The sequence below is a fragment of the Loxodonta africana genome, chromosome 4 (assembly GCF_030014295.1).
Source record: "Loxodonta africana isolate mLoxAfr1 chromosome 4, mLoxAfr1.hap2, whole genome shotgun sequence".
In the NCBI taxonomy this organism is placed as follows: Eukaryota; Metazoa; Chordata; class Mammalia; order Proboscidea; family Elephantidae; genus Loxodonta; species Loxodonta africana.
This window is the reverse complement of record NC_087345.1, coordinates 178,180,476-178,192,909: the sequence shown is the minus strand read 5'-3', so window position 1 is coordinate 178,192,909 and position 12,434 is coordinate 178,180,476. Positions and strand designations below refer to the sequence as shown.

General features: G+C 39.7%; 1 protein-coding gene across 2 annotated transcripts in view; it reads right to left on the bottom strand.

Moving 5' to 3' along the window:
* Positions 1-12,434, bottom strand: part of GTPBP4 (GTP binding protein 4) — a 44,270-nt gene that overhangs the window by 16,497 nt on the left and 15,339 nt on the right. For both annotated transcript variants that reach the window (XM_003410518.4, XM_064285072.1), the window contains 3 exons: positions 3,501-3,692; positions 3,359-3,424; positions 504-593 (listed from right to left, as the gene is read on the bottom strand). In XM_003410518.4, the coding sequence (XP_003410566.1) occupies positions 504-593; positions 3,359-3,424; positions 3,501-3,692 (348 nt within the window). The remainder of the gene's footprint in view (positions 1-503; positions 594-3,358; positions 3,425-3,500; positions 3,693-12,434) is intronic.

Here is a 12,434-nt window from a genome sequence, read left to right as displayed (position 1 = left end):
CTATACTGATATGGCCTCAACATAATAAAGAAAGCTCTATTCCCAAATGGGATTACATCCACAAGTATAAAAACAAAACCACACCAAACCCATTGCCGTGGAGTCCATTTCCGCTCATAGTGACCCTATAGGACAGAGTAGAACTGCCCCATAGGGTTTCCAAGGAGCAGCTGGGGGATTTGAACTGCCAACCTCCTGGTTAGCAGCTGAGCTCTTAACCACTAGGATAAGGAATTACAACACATTTTGGGGAGACAAAATTCAATCCTTAACATAAACTATCTCTTCAAATTCCCATCACTCAACCAGGGATGAGAAGTCCTAGTGTTCAGGTGAAGGGCTTTAATGCTACCTTACTAACCAGTGCACTCTTCCTGAGTCTAGCTGGGTGAGTCCTCAGAGTATTACCAACACCTAGACAGAAAACTGTTTCCCGTGGCTGACCTCTAAATCAAGAGAAAGACAGTAAAAGCACCGATCTCTGATTTTAAGGAAGCACTGACCTCTGTTTTAACCTGAGTAACACCTTCCTCAGTCAGGGTGCTGGTCTCTATTACAGGAAATCCTTCGGTCTGCAAATCTACAAATATTTTCTGGGAATACAAAGGAATTGAGAAATGCATTACTTATTCACTGTTACTCAAATTAATGTTGCAAATGTTTATCGTTCAATACCTGTGGTTTGTTTTAAACTCTTTTAAAGAACAGAAATCTCCTAAAAAGTTATTTTTTTTCCTATATTCTTCCAGGACTAAGAAAATACAAATCACTGGGAGGATCAAACACCAGACTATCGCAAGCAAATTCCAAGGCTCTCTAAAACATTCTGTTAAGACCTCATCCTCCAACAAAGAGACTTCTAGGTAAAATTAAAGTTATCAATTGTCTACAGTGTTTTTAATACCGTGCTGTTAGAAAACAATATAAATGTTTCTGAATCTAGCACTTATAAATTACTAAGTCTGTAAGAGACTTCATTTTTACGCTTCTCCATCAAATGAGTTTTATATCTAACTCTAAATTTGACTATCAATTTGATGCAGTGTGACCAATCCTATCATACTTCTTTAAGATACTCCTGAACAAGATATATTTCCATTATTACACGGTCTAACTTGCCAGTTTAGAAATTTCCTCCTCTTTTTTTAATGGAAAGAGCACACGCCTTACAGGAAACCTGGGTTTCGGTACCACTTCTGATGATTCTTACTAGCATGTGAGCCTGAGACAGTCACTGAACCTCCCTGTACACAATGTTAAACATTCAGCATATGCACAAGGGGTTAATAATCTACTTTGCAGCACTGCTTTGAGGAAGTTGCCCAATGCTGTCAAGTCGATTCCAACTCATAGGAACCCAACAGGACAGAGCAGAACTGCCCCATAGGGTTTCCAAGGCTGTAATCTTTACGGAAGCAGACTGTCACATCTTCTTCCCATGGAGCAGCTGGTGGGTACGAACAGCTGACCTTTCAGTTGTCAGCCAAGTGCTTAATCTCTGCACCACCAGGGCTCCTTCTGATGAAGTAAGAAGCACTACTGGTTATTTACTATATAGCAATTCCGTGATGTTGTCATTAGATGCTGTCAAGTCCAACTCATAGCAATGCCACGTGACAGAGCACAACTGTCCCATAGGGTTTTCTTGGCTGTAAACTTTATGGAAGATGAAAGCCAGGTCCTTCTCCCATGGAGCCAACTGGGTGGGTTTGAACAGCCAACCTTTCGGTTAGCAGCTGAGCACTTAATCACTGCACCACCGGGGCTCCTTAGTAATATCATAATAGCTACCATTACCTATCTGTCTTCCAAATTCATTAAATCTTCCCAACAACCCTGGGATACAGGTATTACCTCTATTTTTGGACGAAAAAATTAAGATTCATAAAGGTTAACAAACTTCCCTATCATACAGCCAGAAAGTGGTAAAGCTGGGACTTGAACACACCTGACCTCAACATGTGGGCATTTAAGTACTGCACTCCTTAAACCCTTCCGGTCTACCTGCTCTCCCCTCTCTGTGCGTGTATGTCCACTGCTGTCAAGTCGATTCTGATTCATGGCAACCTCATGTGTTACCTGCTGCTCCACAGGGCTTTCTCGGCTGTCATTTTTAACAGAAGCAGACCGCCACGCCTTTCTTGTGGGGTGTCGCTGGGTGGGTTTCAACTGCCAACCTTTGCATTAGTGGACAAGTACAAACTGTTGGCACCACCCAGGGACCTTCTCTTCCCTCTTACAACCCTCTAATTCATTTTAGCCTGAAAACTGAAATCACACAGCAGATAACTGAGTTTTTTTAAGACAATTCTCTGAGGTCCATGTTTATAAAATTAGTAATTTAAACAATACATTATAGCTCTTTAAAGAAACCAGTACAGCTGTTGTAAAAAAATGTAATTCTTACGAAATGTTATATTTTCAAATAGAACAAGAAAGAGACACTGAGAAAAGGGCAGAACGCTCCTTCTATCTGAAGGCCTTACACTTTGTGTGAAAGAAGTATATTCTGGGAGAAATGGCTGGATCTAATACATTATTTACTGAAGTGCTTCTCATCAGTATACATCAGAATCACCTGGAGGGCTTCTTTAACCACAGACTGGTGGGTTTCTGATTCAGGAGGTCTGGGGTCGGGGTTGAGAACGTGCATTTCTAACAACTGGACAGGTGGGAGTGCTGCTGCTGGTCCAGGACTCTAACAACCAGTCTTGTAATGCAGGGCTATGTCATCCTGAACCACACCTCTTTGGAAGGACTACAGATGCCAGTTATATTATCTTCCCCTTGGAAATTTATAGTAAATATTGCATATTCAAGTGTTCTGAAAAGTCGTCTATTACAATAATTTACAGAAGCTCGTTTTCCTTTGTTGAGTCAATGATTTCCCAAACGTATTTAGCCAAGAACTTCTTTTATCAAGTAACACTTATGAACATCCTACTATAAACTTTAGAAAATGTTCCTCTAGTACACAAGATCTTTAAGCAAGAAAGAAATAAAGTGTATCTTAAGGTATTCTGCTTTCTAAAAGGCATCATTCTAAGATAAGAGTCCTTCTTAACGTAAAGTAAATGCATTTACCAAAGGTTCACTACATCAAACATTAAATCCATGGACTTTTTTTTTCCCCATAGACCCATAGAGGAGGAATCAGGAAACCCGTACTTTAGTTTTAGTTTGTCACTAAGTTTTTATAATGGTCATGTCACTCAACCACTGAAGCCATTATATTAATGTAAAATTAAAAAATGGATTAGTATTGCTAAAATTCCTTCTATGCTTTTGACTAAAAATGAGATCTGGAACTACCAGGTAAGCAACATTGAAACTGTTAAAAAATGTTTAGGTGATTTACCTGATCATCTTCAGAAAGTTCAGCTATTTTCTTCACATCACATTTGTTTGCTACAACAATAAGTGGCTAGCAAGGAAGAAAAATAAAATTATTATCTTCACACTGCAGGTTTTAAACTAAAACACTGGTTTATCATGCTCACCTTATTGAGAAACAGAGGCCTGATGTTTTGGAAGAGTTCAAGCTGCTCCTTCAATCCATGGCCGCACTGCTCAGACAGATCCATCACGTACAGAACAGCAGCACGAAGGTGGGCCAGCGCTGTGATGGCCTGCATCTCAATGGTGTTCCGATCCTCCAGAGGGTGGTCCAAAATCCCTGGAGTATCCACAACCTAAAAACCACACTTCATCATTCCAAAGCGTACTTATTTACAAACATCCAGGAAGTATTCACATACCCAAATCAAACCTGACAAAATAAGGTCACCCAAATTAAATATGATAAAACAAACACAGGAATGAGAGAAAAGTACAAATTCTTAAAATAATTTTTAAAAAGGCAGTAAAGGAATCCTGCAGAGCTCATTAAAAAACTAGCTAATGACCTTAACAGAAATCATTCCTCTTTTCATTAGTAACATCGTAAAATTCAAAACCTGCAATATTTCACACACCACGTTTTAAGAATTACTTGTTTTCTGTTGTTTGTGCAAAGCACAAATAACAAAAAACAAGAAAGGGACCTCTTAAATTAAAAATTTCGTTCATCGAGGCAGCGCCAAGATAGCAGAGTAGTCAGACGCTTCCTGTGGCAACTCTTACAACAAAGACCTGAAAAAACAGGTGGGTTGATTATATATGACAATCTAGGAGCCCTGAACATTAAAGACAAAGTTGAGGAATCAGACTGAGTGGCAGGGCAAAAGAGAGTGAGATGAAAAGCAGGGAGGAGTTGCCAGACCTGACCCGGCGAGAACCGGCACCCCGCAGGCCGGATCCGTTGGCACGAGCATGGTGAAGCTAGCAGTGGCATTCGGGATATGTTTTCCACATCGGGAGTAGTGACCAAGGGGCGGATAGTCCACTCACGCCTCCAGAATCAGTGAAAAGCAGCACTCTCGGCAAAAGGTAAGTACATGCATCTAATACACTGCACAGACCAAAAAACACCCCTTTGGGAAAAACTCTCGTATACCTGACCCCGCCCCCCTCTGCATGGGATCCTAAACTGGCTTCACTGATAGCGCTTTCCCTGGGCCGGAAGTAGGACCTGTCACACACCCTGAGCCATTCACCCAGCTTTGGAGAAGAAAAATTAACAAACGGGAAAAAATAATCTGCCAGCTACCCTAAGCTGGGAACTCAGGGCAGAAACAAACAGCTCCTTTGCCCAGGCACAGGCTTAAGTGGTCCACAGACTTTGAATGCCTTTCACCCCTGCACAGACCTATGTGGGCCCATTTTGACAGCATAGGCCCTCATTAGCACAGTACAACAGGGTATATACGTGAAGCCTAAACTCAACTGTTTCAGCTATACGGTGGAGGCAGGTTCATGACCTTTAACACTGCTTTGCCTATTAAGCAGAGTCCTCACCTACCCACATCAGCAGTTTGAGGACTAATGGCTCCACCCACAACACCTATCCACCCACAAGAGGGCACCAAGGATAAGTAATACCTGTCATGGATTGAGTTATGTCCCCTCAAAAATGTGTGTATCAATTGGGCTGGGCCATAATTCCTGGTGTGTGTGATTTTCCTTATGTTGTAAATCCTGCCTCTATGATGTTAAGGGGGAAACCCTGGTGGCGTAGTGGTTAAGTGCTACGGCTGCTAACCAAGCGGTCAGCAGTTTGAATCTGCCAGGTGCCCCTTGGAAACTCTATGGTGCAGTTCTACTCTGTCCTATAGAGTCACTATGAGTCAGAATCGACTGGACAGCAGTGGGTTAGTGGGTAGGTTATGATGTTAATGAGGGAGGATGGGCAGCAGTTGTGTTAGTGAGGCAGGACTCAACCTACAGGATTGCATTATGTCTTGAGGCAATCTCTTGAGACATAAAAGACAGAAGCAAGCAGAGAGACAGGGGGACCTCATGCCACCAAGAAAGGAGCAGAGTGTGTCCTTTGGACCTGGGGTTCCTGCACAGAGAAGCTCCTAGTCCAGGGGAAGATTGTGAGAAGGCCGACAGAGAGAGAAAGCTTTCCCCTGGAGCTGACACCCTGAATTTGGACTTTTAGCCTACTTTACCGCGAGGAAATAAGTTTCTCTTTGTTAAAGCCATCCACTTGTAGAATTTGTTATAGCAGCATAAGATAACTAAGACAGTACCTCCCAGTCCTTAAAGCCAACTGTATTTGGTGCCCAGAGTCTGGGTATGAAACTCACCCACCCATGTGCTCCAGGAAAAAGGGACATGGTTTCCTCCCACACACTCAGGGACAGCAGTCAGCCTCCTGCCTTGCTCAGCTCATGATACCCTACAGCAGCCAGATGCCTGTGCCTACACCAATCACCCCTGCCCATCTAAGACTGTAGGCAAGTGCCTGCACTACACACATGGTGACCCACTACCTGGACACCTGAGCTGAATCTGTATAAGAAAAGTTAATGGACTCCTGGGCTCGTACACTTAGAAACAGCTCTAACCACCTGGTGACAGGACACTGCAGCTTCAAAGACGCCAATAATCAAACTAGCTCAGTTGAACAGCCTATTTGGGCGTATCAAAACAAGAAGCTAGGACACCGTAAGCAAACATAAAATAAATACAATAACTTATAGATGGTTCAGACTCAAAAGTCAATACCAAATCACACAGAGAGGCAGACCATGATGGCTTCAGAAAGCTCCCAAAACAAGGAATCAAGAAATCTTCTGGATACAGAAAACTTCCTGGAATTAGCAGAGGTAGAATACAAAAGATTAATATACAGAACTCTTCAAGAGATCAGGAAGGAGATCAAGCAAAACACAGAACAAGCCGAGGAACACACAGACATAGTAGCATTAATGGAAATGAAGAAGATTACAGAACAGCATAATGACAAATATAACAGGCTGCAACATTCCATAGAGAGACAGCAAACAGAAATCCAGAAGATTAATAAAATTTCAGAATTAAATAACTCAACAGAAAGTCGTAGAAAAGCTGAGGCAATGGAAGTCAGAATTAGTGAGACTGAAGATAAAGCACTTGACACCAACATATCTGAGAAAAAAATCTGATAAAATAATTAAAAACAATGAAGAAACCCAAAGGACTCTGTGTGACTATCAAGTGGAATAACCTACGAGTGACTGAAGTACCAGAACGGGGGGGATAACAGAAAATACAAAGAGAATGGAAGATTTCTTGGCAGAAACCTTCCCTGATATCGTGAAAGATGAGAAGATATCTATCCAAGATGCTCATCAAACCCCACACAATATAATTTCAAAAGAAAGTCACCAAGACATAGGATAATCAAACATGCCAAAACCAAAGATAGATAATTTTAAGAGCAGCTAGGAATAAACAAAAAGTCACCTACAAAAAAGAGTCAATAAAACTAAGCTCAGACTACTCAGCAGAAGCCATGCAGGCAAGAAGGCAAGAGGTTGACATATATAAAGCCTTGAAGGAAAAAAACTGCCAGCCAAGAAGCATATACCCAGCAAAACTGTCTCTCAAATATAAAGGTGAAATTAGGACATTTCCAGATAAACAGAAATTGAGGGAATTTGCAAAAACCAAACCAAAATTACAAAAAATACTAAAGGGAATCCTCTGGTTAGAAAATCGATAACATCAGGTAACAACCCAAGACTAGGACATAGGACAGAGCAACCAGATATTAACGCAGATAGGGAAATCACGAAAATAAGTCAAAGATAAAATACGCGAAACAGGGCAATAGAGACATCATTATGTAAAAGATAACATAAAACAAAAAAGAGAGACTAAAAAATGTAATCATAGATCTTAAATATGGAGAGGAAGTTAAGGTGATGTAAAGAAGCAAAAGATTGGTTTCAACTTAGAAAAACAGGTAAACATTAAGGTAACCACAAAGGAAACTAACAATCCTATATATCAAAATAAAAAACATACTCAGCAAATACAAAAAAATACAATGAAAAACAGGAAAGGACAATATATAAAGAATAACAACTCAGCACAGAAAATTAAGTGGAAAAAAAATGACCCGTCAATATGCTGCCTCAATAGACACAACTTGGAAACAAAGACACAAACAAAATAAACTTAAAGAATGGAAAAAAATATATCAAGCAAATAATCAAAAAAGAGCAGGAGTGGCAATGTTAATTTCTGACGAAACAGACTTTGAAGTAAAATCTACCACAAAGGATAAGGATAATATACAATGATTAAAGGGTCAATACACAAGGAGGATATACCCATAGAAATATTTATGTACCTAACGACAGGGCTTCAAAATACATAAAAGAAACTAACAGCACTGAAAAGAGAGACATCTCCACAATAATAGTAGGAGACTTCAACACACCACATTGGGTGAAGGACAGAACATCCAGAAAGAAGCTCAGTGAAGACACGGAAAATCTAAATGCCATGATCAACCAACCTGACCTTACAGACATATACAGAACACTCCACCCAACAGCAGCCAAGTATACTTTCTTTTCCAACTCATATGAAACATTCTCCAGAACAGACCACATATTAGGCCATAAAGCCAACCTTAACAGAATCCAAACATCAAAATATTATAAAACATCTTTTCTGTCCATAAAGCAGTAAAGGTACGCTCAGAGGTCAATTTATAGCAATAAATGCAGACATCCACAAAGAACAAAGGCCCCAATTCAAAGAATTATCCCTACAACTCAAACAAATAGAAAGAGAGCAGCAAAAGAAGCCTTCCGGTGCCAGAAGAAAGCAAATAATGAAAATTAGAACAGAATTAAATGAAACAAGGAATAGAAAAACTGAGTTTTAGCAAGACCAAAACCTGGTTCTCGGAAAAGATCAATAAAATCGATAAAACAACAGCCAAACTGAAGAAAGGAAAACAGGAAAGGAAGCAAGTAATTGGAAAAAGAAATGAGATGGGCGCTATCACAACAGACCCAACTGGAATTAAAAGAATCATAGCAGAATACTATTATGTACTCCAACAAATTTGAAAGCCTAGAAGAAATGGACAAAATTCTAGAAACGCACTACCTACCTAAACTAATACAAACAGAGGCGGAACAACTAAATAAACCTATAACAAAAGAAGAGATTGAAAAGGTAATTAAAAAACTCCCAACAAAAAAAAAGCCCTGGCTCTGAAGGCTTTACTGGAAAATTCTACAAAATTTTCAGAGCACAAAAAAGGATGGAATACCCCCAAAATCATTCGATGAAGCAGGCATAACCCTGAAACCAAATTCAGGTAAAGATACCACACAAAAAGAAAATCATACACCAATATCCCTCATGAACTTATTTGTGAAAATCCTCAACAAAATTCCGGACAACACAATTCAACAACATTTATCAAAAAAAGAATTCACCATGACCAAGTGGGATTCATACCAAGTATGCAGGGATGGTTTAACATCAGAAAAACAATCAATGTAATCCATTACATAAATAAAACAAGAACCACGTGATCTTATCAATTGATGTAGAAAAGGCATTTGACAAAGTCCAACACTCATTCATGATAAAAACTCACACACAAAAAAATAGGAATAGAAAGGAAATTCAACATAATAAAAGACATTTATACAAAGCCAACAGCCAACATCATCCGAAACGGAGAGAGTCTGAAAGCATTCTCCTTGAGACTGGGAACCAGACAAGGATGCCCTTTATCACCACTCTTATTCAACACTGTGCTGGAGGTCCTGGCCAGAGTAATTAGGCTAGAAAAAGAAATAAAGGGCATACAAACTACTAAGGAAGAAGTAAAAGTATCTCTATTTGCAGATGACATGATCTTTTACACAGAAACCCCAAAGAAGCTACATAGAACTACTGGAACTAACAGAAGATTTCAGCAAAGTACACAAGATAAACATACAAAAATCAGTTGGATTCCTCTCACCAAAAAACCAAGCTTCGAAGAGGAAATCACCAAATCAATACCATTTACAATAGCTCCCAAAAAGATAAAATACTTAGGAATAAATCTAACCAGAGGTATAAAAGAAAACTACAAGACACTACTGCAAGAAACCAAAAGAGACATACGTTAAGTGGAAAAACAAGTTTTATAACTCGCTCATGGATAGGAAGACACAACATTGTGAAAAAGTCTATTCTACCCAGAGTGATCTACAGATATAATGCAATCCCGATCCAAATTCCAACAGCATTTTTTAATGAGTTGGAGAAACAAATCACCAACTTCATGTGGAAAGGGAAGAGGCCCCACATAACTAAAGCATTACTGAAAAATAACAAAGTGGGAGGCCTCACATTACCTGATTTTAGAACCTATTATACCACCACAGTAGTCAAGACAGCCTGGTACTGGTACAATAGATACATAGACCATTGCAACAGAATTGAGAATGCAGACATAAATTCATCCACTTATGAGCGGCTGATACGTGACAAAGGCCCAAAGTCAGTTAAATGGGGAAAAGACAGTCTCTTTAACAAATGGTTCTGGAATAACTGGATATTCGTCTGGAAAAAAATGAAACAAGACCCTCACATCATGCACAAAAACTCAAAATGGATCAAAGACCTAAATATATGATCTAAAACGATAAAGATCATGGATGAAAAAATAGGGACAACGCTAGGAGCCCTAATACAGGGCATAAACAGTATATAAAACATTACTAACAATACACAAACACCAGAAGAGAAGCTAGATAACTATGTGTTCCCAAAAATCAAACATGCTCATCCAAAGACTTCGCCAAAAGAGTAAAGGACAACCTACAGGCTCATAAAAATTTTTGACTATGCTAAATCCGATCAGTGTCCAATCTCTAAAATCTACAAGATACTATAAAACCTCAACAACAAAAAGACAAATAACACAGTTAAAATATGGGCAAAGGATATGAACAGACACTTCACAAAAGAAGACATTCAGGTGGCTAACAGATACATGAGGAAATGCTCACAGTCATTAGCCATTACAGGAATGCAAATCAAAGCTACAATGAGATATACTATCTTACCCCAACAAAGTCAGCACTAATCCAAAAAACACAAAATAATAGAAGTTGGAGAGGTTGTGGATAGACTAGAACACTTACACACTGCTGGTGGAAATGCAAAATGGTACAACCAATTTGGAAATTGATTTGGCACTTCCTTAGAAAGCTAGAAACAGAACTACCATATGATCCAGCAATTCCACTCCTTGGAATATATCTAACAGAAATAAGAGCCCTCAAACGATTAGATATCTGCACACCCATGATCACTGCAGCATTGTTCAAAATAGCAAAAAGATGGAAACAACCAAGGTTCCCATCAACAGATGAATGGATAAACAAATTACAGTATATTCACATGATGGAAGACTATGCGACAAAGAACAACAATAATCTGTGAACCATCTCATGACATGGATAAATCTGGTAGGTATTATGCTGGGTGAAATTAGTCAGTCACAAAAGGACAAATATTGTTGTGTGAGACCACTATTACAAGAACTCATGAAAAGCTTTAAACACAGAAGAAAACATTCTTTGATGGTTACAAGGATGGGGAGAGAGAAAGGGGGGTATTCACTAAGTAGATAATAGACCAGAATTGTTTTAGGTGAAGGCAAGGACAACACACAATACAGGGGTAGTCAGCACAACTGGACTAAACCAAAAGCTAAGAAGTTTCCTGAATACACCATACACTTCAAGGGACAGAGCAGCAGATGCGCGGGTCTGGGCACCATGGTTTCAGGGGACATCTAGGTCAACTGACATAACAAAGCATTAAGAAAATGTTCTGTATCCCACTTTGGTGAGTGGCATCTGGGGTCTTAAAAGCTAGCAAGTGGCCATCTAAGATGCATCAATTGGTCTCTACCTACTCAGAGCAAAGGAGAATGAAGAACACCAAAGACACATGGAAAATACGAGCCCAAGAGACAGAAAGGGCCACGTAAACCAGAGGCTGCATCAGCCTGAGACTGGAAGACCTAGATGGTGCCTGGTTACCACCAATGACTCCCCTGACAGGGAACACAAACAGAAAATCCCTGATGGAGGAGGAGAAAGCGGGATGCAGAACTCAAATTCTAGTAAAAAGGCCAGACTTAACAGTCTGAGTGAGACTGGAGGGACCCCAGAGGACATGGCCCTGGACTCTCTGTAAGCCCAAAACTAAAACCATTCCTGAAGCCAATTCTTCAAAGATCAGACTGGACTATAAGACATAAAATGATTCTGGTGAGGAGTGTGCTTCTTAGGTCAAGTAGATACATGAGACTATGTGGGAAGCTCCTGTCTGGAGGGGAGATGAGAAGACAGAGGGGGACAGGAGCTGGTTGAATGGACATGGGAAATACAGGATGGAGAGGAGGAGTGTGCTGTCATATCACCGGGAGAGCAACTACGGTCATATAGCAACGTTTGTTTAAGTTTCTGTATGAGAAACTGACTTGAATTGTAAACTTTCACTTAAGCACAATGAAAAAAGAAAAAAAATTCTGTTCATCAAAAGGGCCTACAAAAAAAAAGACAAGCTACCAACTGGAAGAATGTCTTCAGAAACCATATATCCGACAAGAATCTAATAACCAAAATGTATATAAAGCTTTGACAACTTAACAATGAAAAGACAACTTAGTCATAAAATGGGCAAAGGATATGAAAAGATTGTTTCACTGAAGGGGACATTCAAATGGCCACCAGGCACATAAAGAGATGCTCAGCGTCATCTGCCATCAAACAGATGCAAATCAAAACCACTATGAGATCTTTTTAACAAACGATGCTGGCAAAACTGGATGTCTCTCTGTAAAAAAATGAAACAGGACCCATACCTCACATCATACACAAAAACTAACTCAAAATGTATCAAAGACACAAATGTAAAACCAAAAACTATAAAGATCATGGAACAAAAAAAAAAAAAAGGAACAACACTAGGGGCCTTCAAGGCATAAATAGTACGCAAACCCTAACTAATAATGCACAAACACCAGAAGG